This window comes from Tenrec ecaudatus, chromosome 4, assembly GCF_050624435.1.
Source record: "Tenrec ecaudatus isolate mTenEca1 chromosome 4, mTenEca1.hap1, whole genome shotgun sequence".
Classification (NCBI taxonomy): domain Eukaryota; kingdom Metazoa; phylum Chordata; class Mammalia; order Afrosoricida; family Tenrecidae; genus Tenrec; species Tenrec ecaudatus.
In genome coordinates, this window is record NC_134533.1 from 138,489,636 (window position 1) to 138,502,614 (window position 12,979).

General features: G+C 40.3%; 1 protein-coding gene across 2 annotated transcripts in view; it reads right to left on the reverse strand.

Moving 5' to 3' along the window:
* Positions 1-12,979, reverse strand: part of RASA2 (RAS p21 protein activator 2) — a 160,281-nt gene that overhangs the window by 11,835 nt on the left and 135,467 nt on the right. Inside the window, exons 18-19 of one of the 2 annotated variants that reach the window (XM_075546823.1) lie at positions 9,912-9,985; positions 9,334-9,440 (exon numbers count right to left, since the gene is read on the reverse strand). In XM_075546823.1, the coding sequence (XP_075402938.1) occupies positions 9,334-9,440; positions 9,912-9,985 (181 nt within the window). Of the gene's footprint in view, positions 1-9,330; positions 9,441-9,911; positions 9,986-12,979 lie in introns of both variants that reach the window. The other variant, XM_075546822.1, reaches the window with a different exon arrangement.

Genomic DNA, 12,979 nt, shown 5'->3' on the forward strand with positions numbered 1-12,979 from the left:
ATTGTGCCAAAGACCTAGATAGAAATATTCACATTCATCTTCCCCTCAAAAGAATTCATTTCAGAGGGTAGGACTGAAGCTACAGCTCAGGGATAGGGGCATGTCTGATCAGAGCACACAGGAGCAAATGAAGGTGGAAGAAGAGAGTAGAGCACATCCTGACCCACCAAACCTTGAGGATGCTATCCCCACTAAGAGCAACCAGTGCACAGAGAGGACCAAATGGCCGGCCCCACTATGAGACATGACATCTCTCACTGACCCATAGCCCCTACAGGGGACAACACTGGAGACACAGTGTAGGAATTACACCTGATCTGACCCCACCAAACTGAGGCAAAACACTTAGGGCGTGCATAGCAAAGGGAGCAGAGCAAGGAAGTCCCAAGGGCAAGGGAGTAGCACCCCATCAGACTCCACTGGAAAACACACCTAAAGGTCAACAAACTGACCTTAAACTATTTACGGGATTTTCTTTTTTGTCATTGTTTTATTTTCTTTTGTTGCCTTGTTTTTGTGCATATTATTATCTCTGCAGGTCTATCTAGATAAGATAGATGGGATAAACAATCTGGAGAAGAAAACAAGGGGACAATGTTTCTAGGGGAACATGGGAGAGGGGGAGGTGGAGGAAAAGAAATCATGCAGGCAAACCCAGGAACAAGGGAACAACAAGTGATCCAAAATCAGTGATGAGGAGGGTGTAAGAGGCCTGGTAGGGTTTAATCAAGGGCAATGCAACCGAGAGGCATTACTGAAACCCAAATGAAGGCTGAACATGATAGTGGGACAAGAGGAAAGTAAAAGGAAATAGAGAAAAGAACTAGGAGGCAAAAGGGCACTTTTAGAAGTCTAAATACAGGCATACACAGATGTAAATATATTTACATATGATGATGGAGAAATAGATCTATGTGCATATATTTATAGGTTTAGTATTAAGGTTGCAGATGGACTTTTGGCCTCCACTCAAGTACTCCCTCAATGCAATGATACTTTGTTCTATTAAACTAGCATTCCATGATGTTCACCTTCTCAACACGATTGCTGAAGACAAATGGGTGCATAAACAAATGTGGTAAAGAAAGCTAATGGTGGCTTAAGTGGAGAGCAAATGCTTTGAGAATGATTGGGGCAGGGAATGTATGGATGTGCTTTATACAATTGATGTATGTATATGTATGGATTATGATAAGAGTTGTATGAGCCCCTAATAAAATGTAAAAAAAAGGAGAGAAAAATAATGATTAGGGAAAAGAATGTACAGATGTGCTTTATACAATTGATGTATGTATATGTATGGACTGTGATAAGAGTTGTATGAGCCCCTAATAAATTGTTTTAAAAAAAAAAAGAAAGCTAATGGTGCCCGGCAATCAAAAGGTATAGCATCTGGGGTCTTAAAGGCTTGAAGGTAAACAAGTGGCCATCTAGCTCAGAAGCAACAAAGCCCACATGGAAGAAGCACACCAGCTTATGTGATCACAAGGTGTCAAAGTGATTAGGTATCAGAGAACAAAAAATCATATCATTGTGAATGAGGGAGAGTGCAGAGTGGAGACCCAAAGCCGAGCTGTAGGCAATTGGACATCCTCTTACAGAAGGGTCTCGGTGGGGCGATGAGCCAGTCAGGATGCAGTGTAGCAATGATAAAACATACAACTGTCCTCTAGTTCTTAAATGCTTCCTCCCCCCACTCTTATGTTCCCAATTCTACCTTACAAAACCCGATAGACCAGATGATGTACACTGGTGCAGATAGGAAATGGAAACACAGAGAATCCAGGACAGATAATCCCTTCAGGACCAGTGGTGATGAGAGTGGCTATATTGGGAGGGTGGAGGGTAAATGGGGTGGAAAGGGGGACCAATTACAAGGATCTACATAAATCTCCTCCTTGTCTTGGGAGACAGACAACAGAAAAGTAGGTGAAGGGAGATGTCGGACAGGGTAAGATATGACAAAATAATAATAATAATAATTTATAAATTAGCAAGGGTTTGTGAGTGTGGAGGGGAAAAATGAGGAGTTGATATTAATGACTCAAGTGGAAAGCAAATGTTTTGAGAATGATGAGGGCAACAAATGTACAAATATGCTTGACATAATGGATGTATGTATAGATTGTGATAAGAGTTTTACGAGCCCCCAACAAAATGATTTAAAAAGAAAAAAAAAGTTGAAGATAAAATTTTTTTTTAACTAGGGCATGGTTTTTATTTTTTCCCTTAGATTTAGGATGAATTCTGTACATGGCTACTTTGAGACTGCAATTAAATTCCTGAGGTGTATACCAAGTTTCTGTGAGTAGGCTTAAGTAGAATTCCAAACTCTTGTCTTCCCTAGGGAGTACAGAAGCTGAAACAGCTACCTTTGTTTTTTAAAAAAAAAAAGTTTGATGTTTTTCACTAGTATTTTTGCATAAGTGAGTAGTTTAAGTATCAGTTTAAGAGCCCAAAGGAGTTCATGTGCACACTGGAAAGTTCTCCACTCCATGGGTTCGCACAATTTTCAGCATCTTGGATGGCTTTGAACTTTTCCCTGACACCTCAAGTGAGTCAGACTTGGCTTTCTGTGTGAGTTTCAGCCACTTCATACTGGCTTTGGAGTTCTTACAAGACACAAGTGAATTCTGACTCAGTGATGCTATAAGACAGGAGCTTCCCCATAAAGTGAAGAGACGACCACATCTCCCAAAGTGCAGCTGGTAGGTTTTAAGCACACATCTCTCAGTAGCATGGTGCCATAGGGCTCTCTGTATCTCTGTTACAGTAGCACTAGATAACACACCATGGAAGCGTATATTGTACCCAGCAGGGTTATTAGAGTTGAATCCTCCAAAGAGCCGTTTATATAAGAGGGTATGCCTCCACACCCCAAACAACAACAACAACAAACAAAAAAAAGCTCCACCAGGCAGAGCTTTGCCTCTAGGCCAACATCAAGCAACTCTCTCTTAGTGTACCTAGGGCTGTTGCCTGGGAAGGGTCTTTCTGATTACAGTGAGCATTTTTGTAAAAGCAGTTTCACTCAACCTCCTTTTTTGGTGATGGTCACCTTAAGAGAACAGTATGTGGCTATGAAATTTTGTTTCCTGCTTGGGAAAAATGCCGCAGGAAACGTGATTTTGAACATAGCTTACAAGAGCAGCGCTAAGGGAATACCTCAAATGTATGACTGGTTTTCTCATTTCAAAACAGATGAATTGTCAACTGATCACAAACCTTGTTCTGGAGATCTGTCAAATTCCCGAACAGAAAAATATGTTGACAAAATTTGTGCACTTGTGCTCAAGGACTGATCTCCGATCAATAAAGAAGATAGCGACTATCTTGGAGCTTGGTTCAGTGAATTTTAGTGGAAGATTTGGGAATGAGAAGTGCCGCTGTGAAATTTGTGCCTCAGGTTCTGACTGACCAGGAAACAGAGGTTTAAGTGGAAACATGCCATGCTTTAAAAGAACAGTTCTAAAGCTACCCTGATTTTTTCTCCAAGGTCATTACTGGTAAGCAGACATGATGCAATTCTTTTTTTTTTCCAAGTTTTAATTTTTTTGTTTAATAAAGATATCCAGGATTTTCTTTTTTTTTAAATTTTAACAATTTATTAGGGGCTCTTACAATTCTTATCACAGTTCATACATATACATACATCAATTGTATAAAGCACATCTGTACAGTCTTTGCCCTAATCATTTTTTTCTCCTCTTTTCTTTTTTTACATTTTATTAGGGACTCATACAACTCTTATCACCATCCATACATATACATACATCAATTGTATAAAGCACATCCATACATTCCCTGCCCCAATCATTCTCAAGGCATTTGCTCTCCACTTAAGCCCCTTGCATCAGGTCCTTTTTTTTTTTCCCCTCCCTCCCCTTTCCCCCCTCCCTCATGTGCCCTTGGTAATTTATACCTCGTTATTTTGTCATATCTTGCCCTATCCGGAGTCTCCCTTCCCCCCTTCTCTGCTGTCCCTCTCCCAGGGAAGAGGTCACATGTGGATCCTTGTAATCAGTTCCCCCTTTCCAACCCACTCACCCTCCAGTCTCCCAGCATCGTCCCTCACACCCTTGGTCCTGAAGGTATCATCCACCCTGGATTCCCTGTACCTCCAGCCCTCATATGCACCAGTGTACAGCCTCTGTCCTATGCAGCCCTGCAAGGTAGAATTCGGATCATGGTAGTTGGGGGGAGGAAGCATCCAGGATCTGGGGGAAAGTTGTGTTCTTCATCGGTACTACCTCGCACCCTGACTGACCCATCTCCTCTCCTAAACCCCTCTATGAGGGGATCTCCATTGGCCGACACTTGGGCCTTGGGTCTCCACTCTGCACTTCCCCCTTCATTTCATATGGTATATATATACATATACATATACACATATATACACATACATACACACACTTATATCGTTGTTTTTTTTTTTTTGCATGATGCCTTATATCTGGTCCCTTGGCACCTCGTGATCGCACTGGCCGGTGTGCTTCTTCCATGTGGGCTTTTTTGCTTCTGAGCTAGATGGCCGCTTGTTCACCTTCAAGCCTTTAAGACCCCAGACACTATCTCTTTTGATAGCCGGGCACCATCAGCTTTCTCATAACAACCCCAAAGCAAAGCAAACATCAATCAAGCCAATGGAAGATGCACACACCCATCACCTTTCCCCACCCCCTCCAAAGTTCGTCAAATGAAATCAAAGATTGAGTGATGCTCATTTGGTTTTTTTTTTGATATGTGTGTGTGTGTGTGTGGGGGGGGGGGAATAGTGCATTTGGAGTTCTTTCCACCATGTCAGACTGTGAATCAAGCTTTCTATTTGGAGGTATTGGAAAGATTGTCTAACAATGTATGAGAAAAGGGTCTGATTTGTGGCAGACAGGGGACTGGTTTTGCCACCATGAAAATGCACCTGTTCGTGCAGTCATCTCAGTATGCCAGTTTTTGGCAAAAAAACAACATGCCTCTCTTGCCCTACACACCTGACCCACGTGACCTCGCTCTGTGCAACTTCTTTTTGTTTCTGCGAATGAAGAGGGACATGAAAGGGCAGTGATTTGATGACATAGAAGAGGTGAAGAAAAAACAAGGGAGGTGCTGATGAATGGAATCACAGATTTGACAAATGTATTAAATGTAATGGAGAGTACTTTGAAGGTGATAAAGCTGTTTTGTAAAAAAATTTAAATACACAGCTTTAAGAAATATTCCATTTTTTGGGGGGTACCCCCTCGCATATTGTCAAACATTTATAATTATTATACACTAAAGGGTTAATACCTACATGATCTTCTTGTACTACCAGACTTTTATCTGTTTATTTTAATAGACATCATTCTTCCAGCTGTTCAGACCCAAATCCTTCAAGGTATCCTAATACGCTCCTTCTCTCATTCTTAGTATCTGATCTAATAAATTCTGTGATTACTACCTTTCAAGACCATTCCAGAGGGTGGCCACCTGATGCGAGGCACTATCTTCTTTACCTTGGATTATTGCAATAGCATCCTAACTTGTCTACTTATCTGGCCATTGCTCCCCACCCCACACCCCATTTTAATTCTCCAGAGCACAGGTGTTACAACATAAATCAAGCCATTCTTCTTTAAGACTCTCCAGTGTCCTTCCATCTTATTCAGAGTAACAGCCTTTCAATAACGCATAAAGCCCTATGCTGTCCAGCCCTCCCTCATCTTTTCTCTCTTTTGTTCCTATGACTTACCCTCTTACTCACCTGTCCCTGGAACTTCCCAATGTGACATGCTCCTGTTTCAGGGCCTTTGTACTAGTAAAACAGACCCCATGGTTCTCTCCCTCACCATCTTCAGGTACTTGCCAGAAAGGCACTTTCTCTGTGAGGTCTTCCCTGGCTATCCTTTTGGCATTGCAACGGCCCTCATTGAGCCCACATTTTCTATGTCCTTCCCTTCTTTATCTTCCCCAGCCCTTGACTTCCAGACATGCAATTTATGTAATGACTTAGGTATGACTTAATTCTCTTAACTCAATTACATTAAAAAATTGAGGTGCATACAAATACTACTCTGCTTCCAACATTATCACCGCTACCGTGATGTGTTAAAGACGCTTACTGTATCTGAAAGTGTTTAACATTTTCATGTGTGCAACAGTATCAAACAAAAAAAACCCCACTGCCATCAAGTTCATTCTCACTGATAGTGACCCTATACAGGGTTTCTGAAGCTTTGTAAATCTTTAAAAGAACAGATAAGACTGGTATTTCTCCTGATGGTGATTTTGAACTGCCAACCTTGCGGTTAGCAGTCCAACCTTGACCTGGGAGCTCCATCAGGTCTCCATGTAGAAAGGTACACTATATGCTTCACACGCAGGCTAACATTTGAATGACATCACCTACAAACTGTACTTAACTGTGAGCTTACGAACAAATTAATTTTACTTTGGGAATCATCTCCATACAATCCTGTTTTCCTATCCCTTAAACTATAGGCTCCACCAGGGCAGGGGTCTGGGTATGCCTGCTCATTGCTGTTTTTTTTCAGAGTGCAGAACAGTGTGTGGCATATTGCGGGCACTCAATAAAATGTCTTTTGAATAGACACATAACAGCCCTCAATGTGAATTATTCTTTACCTACCAAAGAAAATATTATGGCAACCTGGGTATGAAAGTGTAAGAAGGCTAAGTTAACTAAATGTATTAAAGTTGAAGGCTTATAAACATCTTGCATAAAGAGTAAATATCTGCTACGAGGCATAAAAGATAATGTATTGCACAGGTGAAGGAGCACTCTGGGCAGAGTTCAGGCCCAGCATGAGAGTGAAAGAGCACATTGTGCTACAGGAATTGGAAAGTGCTGTTTGTAGAATGGAAAAGGTAAGGCTGGATGAGGCAAGATGCTGGAACTCAGGAGCTTGCTTGACTCCAGTATACAACTCGGAAACTGTTAGTTACAGGAAATGGCTGCATCATAACACAGCACTGTAAAATCATACAGCACACAAGGCCATGAAAATTGCCAAAGCAATTGTGCCTGACAATGATTGAGTGCCCATAATATTTGTCACATTTTAATTGAGTTGTTCATAGAATTTAGCTAATTGAGCAACAGAAAATTAAGAGCTTATTTTAAAATATATCTGTTGATGGCTTCCAGTGAAACTGGGGAAAGGTCTCATTTGATTCTAAGTGGCAGAAACACTTGACTCAGAGTACTAGCTCTAGCACAAAGAGAATGAGACAGTCTCAAGGACTTAACGGTATGTTAAAGAAAAGTTGGGAAGTATCTTTTAAGATCCTTCCCTCCAAAAGATATCCTTATTTGTATCTCATGTATAATATGTATGATACATGTAACAGGACGGGGCTGTCTACTCCTAGAACAGTTAAAGTCTCGGAAAGTCAGTACTGACTGGACGGCAGTGAGTATATAGTACATAGTGAGTTACATGAATCTCAGGAGACGGCTTGATTAGTAGCATGGGTATGTAGAAAACAGAGAGTAAGCAACACACTCATTGAATGACCAACGAGAATGCGAAGCCTGTGAAGCCTAGGTAGTTCAGCCATAGGGGCAAGTCCCAAAGTCCCTCAGAGTCTTTTAATCTTAGGCAGAATTTTAACAAACACCTGCTATCCTCACTCATAGTACAGTAGCAGTGAAAAACTGAGGTGAGTACAGATGATGTGAGCTGTCACACTACAGTTCATTGAAAGCACAAGAAATTTAGGGTGATACTCTGACAATGAAGGAAAAACTTATAAAGCTTCAGGGGACAAAGAGAAACTGTATAAAGCAAACACGGGAAGGCAAGCAGCTCAGCAGTTCAAGGCATTTAGCTGGGGAGGAAATACGATGCGCATCCCTTTAAGCACCATCTAACAGCATTACCGTGAGAACCCAAGCCATCTAGAAAATGGTAACTTACGTTCAATGAACTCTTTTATTAGAAGGCAGGAAAGCATGCAATACATTTTAGAAAAATCCATCAAAATTGTTAAAACAAAAAGTATGGATGCTTTAACTGCAGGCTGTTGAAAATAACCTTGAACTCCACGGGACGGAGCGTGTTCCTCCAATACCAAGCCAACGTGCTCACTTTCTAGAAGCCTGACAATACCGTATCTACTTATTATCTAAGTTGCTCTTGCATCAGATTCTGACTCAGGGTGACCCATATGTGTCAGAGTCCAACTGTGCTCCATAGGGTTTTCAATGGCTTGATATTTGGGAGCAGATAGTCAGATCTTTATTCCAAGACACCCCAGCACGAACGTGATCCACCAATCTTTCAAGTCAGCTGAGCACAAGAACCAACCACACTACAGTATTTGATAGAATTTCATCCTGTTAGGATCACTGTAAAGAATGGAGGTTCTTAAGAACTACAGATGAACTTTGAGTCTACGAACTCTTTAAAATTATAAACAAAATGTCATGTCTCTGTGTATTTTTCTGAGGGAACAGGCCCATGGTTCTTACTCTATTTTAAGGAGACTGTGAACAAAGAAAGATTTTTAGATACCAGATTAGATTAGAAAATGTTTTTAATGAGGAAAAAGAACTAATCTAATTCATGGTACATGACTAACAAATTTGATTCAAATGTACTGTTAATGTAAGCATAATTGGAATTTTATGACAGCCACTTTTAATGCTGTTAGACACAGGTGAGAACATTTAAATATAAAATGCTGTTAGACACAGGTGAAAACATTTACATGGTAATCAATGTAAGTTATAGCTTCTAAAAATACACAAAAATGTTGGAAGGGCAAGTACCCAGCCTCTTGATCTGTAGTCATTTACACATTTACATGCCATAACAAAGTACCTGAAGGATTTAAAATAATGCATTTTTGCTTCTTGTGACTTACTCGTGCATTTGAGTGTATGTAGTGATTATGGCTAAGCCAGTCTAAAGAAGTAATAAACAAAAATTAGCTTGGTCCACAGACTAGGAGTAATCTGCTAACTGTAAAGGGATCATAATGTAAGGTAGTACTGTGGGAATTTGGGGCTGGTATTTTCCAGAAAATCCTTGAACTATTTTCTTAAGTTTTAATTCCTGCTAACTTGGCTCTGAGGGTTAAAAACATTTCCAAGTTCTGCTCTAACTTCTGAGCCTTATGTTGTTTGTAACAGATGTTGATGAACACTGTAGGAATGTCAGTAGTAGCAACACAGAAACACATTTAATTTACAAGTTTATGTTCCCACTGAGTGCATTCCACCATGAGAAACCTACACACTCTAGATTCACTAGAGTCACATTAAGAAGCGAAAAGAAACCACCACCAAAAATCCAAGAAATGACCCCCTAATAAAGTATTAAACACAACTACCTGGCTGCTTGTGGTAGGTGAGCTCTCTGCTTGTTAAGCAGAACCATCGTTTCTTGAAATTCTTCTTTCCAATACGTGTTCTTCCCTGAGCTCTTTTATACATCTCACTGTCAAAACAAGAGATGCAAACATGTAGCGATGAAGATTAAGCATTCAAAACACAAGAGTTATGTCTTCCCCATTTATGACTCATACATTTATTTCGGCCACACTAAGGAATAAAGTCTTCCATTAATTCAATATTTGTATTATTATTTATGCTATAAAAGTACAACCAAAGAGTGGACAAATAAGTACTTTTTCCCTATGCTCTTCCAAAACAGAAAATCTAAGACTGGAAAGTGCTGTAACTTTTTCAATGTACTCCAACAATAATTTCACTCTGATTTATAAACGGCTTGTCCGGGGACTCGTGGCCGGGAGACACAGTCTCTCTTACAGGGAGGGCGTGTAGCACAGGACTCTGGCAGTACTAGCAGAGCATGAGCCCAGTCTCCTCACTCCAAGTTTCAAACCCTTTGTACCTATCTAATGTCTACACTGAAACAGCACTTTAACATCTAAGGTCATTACATTACCCTTCTTTCAGGTGCACGGGCTCCCTCGTCCCACTGGGCTCTTTAGTTTCAGTAGACGAAATTTCATCGAGGAACTAAATGGGTAAATGGGCAAATATTAACACTGTAGTAAAAAATTCCATGAAAAAGAATATCTAAAGTAGGTGTCAATAATTATACTGCTAAGTAACACAAACATTACATTTTATAAAGCAATATATGTATACATTTAATTGCAGACAAAGCCCCTCCCTAATTTAAAAATGATCCCAAACACAAACCCTTAAAACATTTTGCTGTCAAGTTGATTCCAACTCATGGTGACTAAAGAGTGAAGGTGTTGCATAACAAGGTTTCCAAGGCTGTACATTTTACAGGGGCACATGGCCTCATCTCTCTCCCACAGAAGAGCTGCCAGGGTCAAATTGCTGCCCTTCCCCTTAAGCAGGTGAGCCTTCCTACTGTACCATCAGGGTTCCTTTTACAAATGACTGGTGCGCTCAAACTGATTCTCAAGCTCCTTAGATTCCTGGATACAGTTCTCTACAAATAATTCAAAGTCACCACTCCGGAATCCTTAAAGCTCTGACTAATAGAAAGTATATTTTGTTCTTGTTTAATTTTTGATTTGCAGTAAGCTCACCTGGGAGTACAACCTAACATGAATAGTTTTTATCTTACTTAATATGAATATTCATATTCAATAGGCTTGATATGGGTAACTTAGCCCCTGCCAGAAATGCTTTATATAAGACATGCTTTTGATTATCTTTTTTAAACTCTGTAAATCTAAATTCTGAAACACTATTTCCCAAAGAATTTTAGGTCTAGGCCAGTGGTTCTCAACCTTCCTAATGCCACGACCCTTTAATACATTCCCTCATGTTGTGGTGACCCACACTATAAAATTATTTTTGTTGCTACTTCTTAACTGTAATTTTGCTACTGTTATGAATAGGGCAACCCCTGTTAGACCCCCAAAGGGGTCACGACTCAGTTTGAGAACCCTAAAATATGAACTCTTCGGTACCTTCAAGTTGGCTAACTCCTATAATATATACTTAACATTGAAAAACTAGAAAGGTCTGTTCTACTCTGTCCTATTGGGTTGTTGAGTTGGAATGGACTTGGTAGTGGTGGGTGTTAATCCTGATAAATGTTACTTCAGTTATGCTTGAAGTTTAATTGGGTTTTCTGGAATAACCTAGGCATCTAGTCACAATTGAGAAACGTCCTGTGAAAAATACATAATATACAGAAAAAGCAGGGAATACAAAAAATAGACTTTGGAGCCAGGGTGTGGCACCCCACCAGACTCAACCGGAAAACACTCCTAAAGGTCAACAAACAGACTTTAAACTATTTACAGGTTTTTCTCTTTTTTTGGTCATTGTATTGTTGCTTTGTTTTTGTGCATATTATTATTTCTGCAGGTCTATCTAGGTAAGATAGGCGGGACAAACAATCTGGAGGAGAAAACATCAGGACTAACAGTCCTGGGGGGACATGGGAGAGGGGAAGGTGGAGAAAAGTAAGTGGTATGAACGAACTCAGGGTCAAGGGAACAACCAGTAATCCAAGATCGGTGGTAAGGAAAGTGTAAGAGGCCTGGTGGGGCTTGATCAAGGGTAATATAACCAAGAGGAATTACTGAAACCCAAACGAAGGCTGAACATGATAGTGGGATAAGAGGAAAGTAAAAGGAAATAGAGGAAAGAACTAGGAGGCAAAGGGCATTTATAGAGGTCTAAATACAGGCATGTACATATGTACATATATGAGGATGGGGAAATAGATGTATGTGTATATATTTATAGGCTTAGTATTAAGGTAGCAGATGGACATTGGGCCTCTACTCAAGTACTCCCTCAATGCAAGAACACTTTGTTCCATTAAACTGGCATTCCAGGAATGCTCACCTTCCTGACATGATTGCTAAAGAGAAAGCAGGTGCATAAGTAAATGTGGTGAAGAAAGCTGATGGTGCCCGGCTATCAAAAGATATATCATCTAGGGTCTTAAAGGCTTGAAGGTAAACAAGTGATCATCTAGCTCAGAAACAACAAAGTCCACATGGAAGAAGCACACCAGCCTGTGTGATCATGAGGTGTCAATGGGATCAGGTATCAGGCATCAAAGAACAAAAAATCATCTCATTGTGAATAATGGGGAGTACAGAGTGGGGACCCAAACTCCATCTGTAGGCAACTGAACATCCCTTTACAGAATGGTAGTGGGGAGGAGACGAGCCAACCAGGGTATAGTATAGCAATGATGAAACATACAAATTTCCTCTAGTTTTTTTTAATGCTTCCTTCCCCCCAACCTCACCACCACTAACATGATCCCAATTCTACCTTACAAATTCGGCTAGGCCAGATGATGTACACTGGTACAGATAGGAAATCGAAACACAGGGAAGCCAGGACAGATGAATCCCTCAGGACCAGTGGTGAGAGTGGCAATACAGGGAGGGTGGAGGGAAGGTTGGGTAGAAAGGGGGAACCAATCACAAGGGCTTAAGGGAGACAACGGACAGTGCAAGACAATGATAAATAATAATTTATAAATTATCAAGGGTTTATGAGGGAGAGAGGGCAGGGAGGGAGGGGGAAAATGAGGAGCTGATACCAAGGGCTCAAGTAGAAAGCAAATGTTTTGAGAATGATGATGGCAAGAAATGTACAAATGTGCTTGACACAATCGATGTATATATGGATTGTGATGAGTTGTATGAGCCTCCAATAAAATGGTTAAAAAAAGAAAATGTGTCTGTCTCCAGAAATAGTCATACATTAAAGGAACATAACAGCTACTTGAATATTTTTTTCCCAGTACTTACTTTAAGTAACTGATTTATTTCACAAATTTATTAACTATTATTAAATATGTTAGATATACTTACAAGGAATAATAAATTCATTTGTTCAGGGCTGTATTTATCTACACACCTGTTGCCCAGCACAACCATTATTACCCTTTACTCTCAAAAGCATTCTGGTTTGACTGACCCGAATGCCCACTGCTTGATTAAAAATAGTCCAGTCACTAGGGATTTACTCTGTACAAGTGAATAATCCAGGTATTGC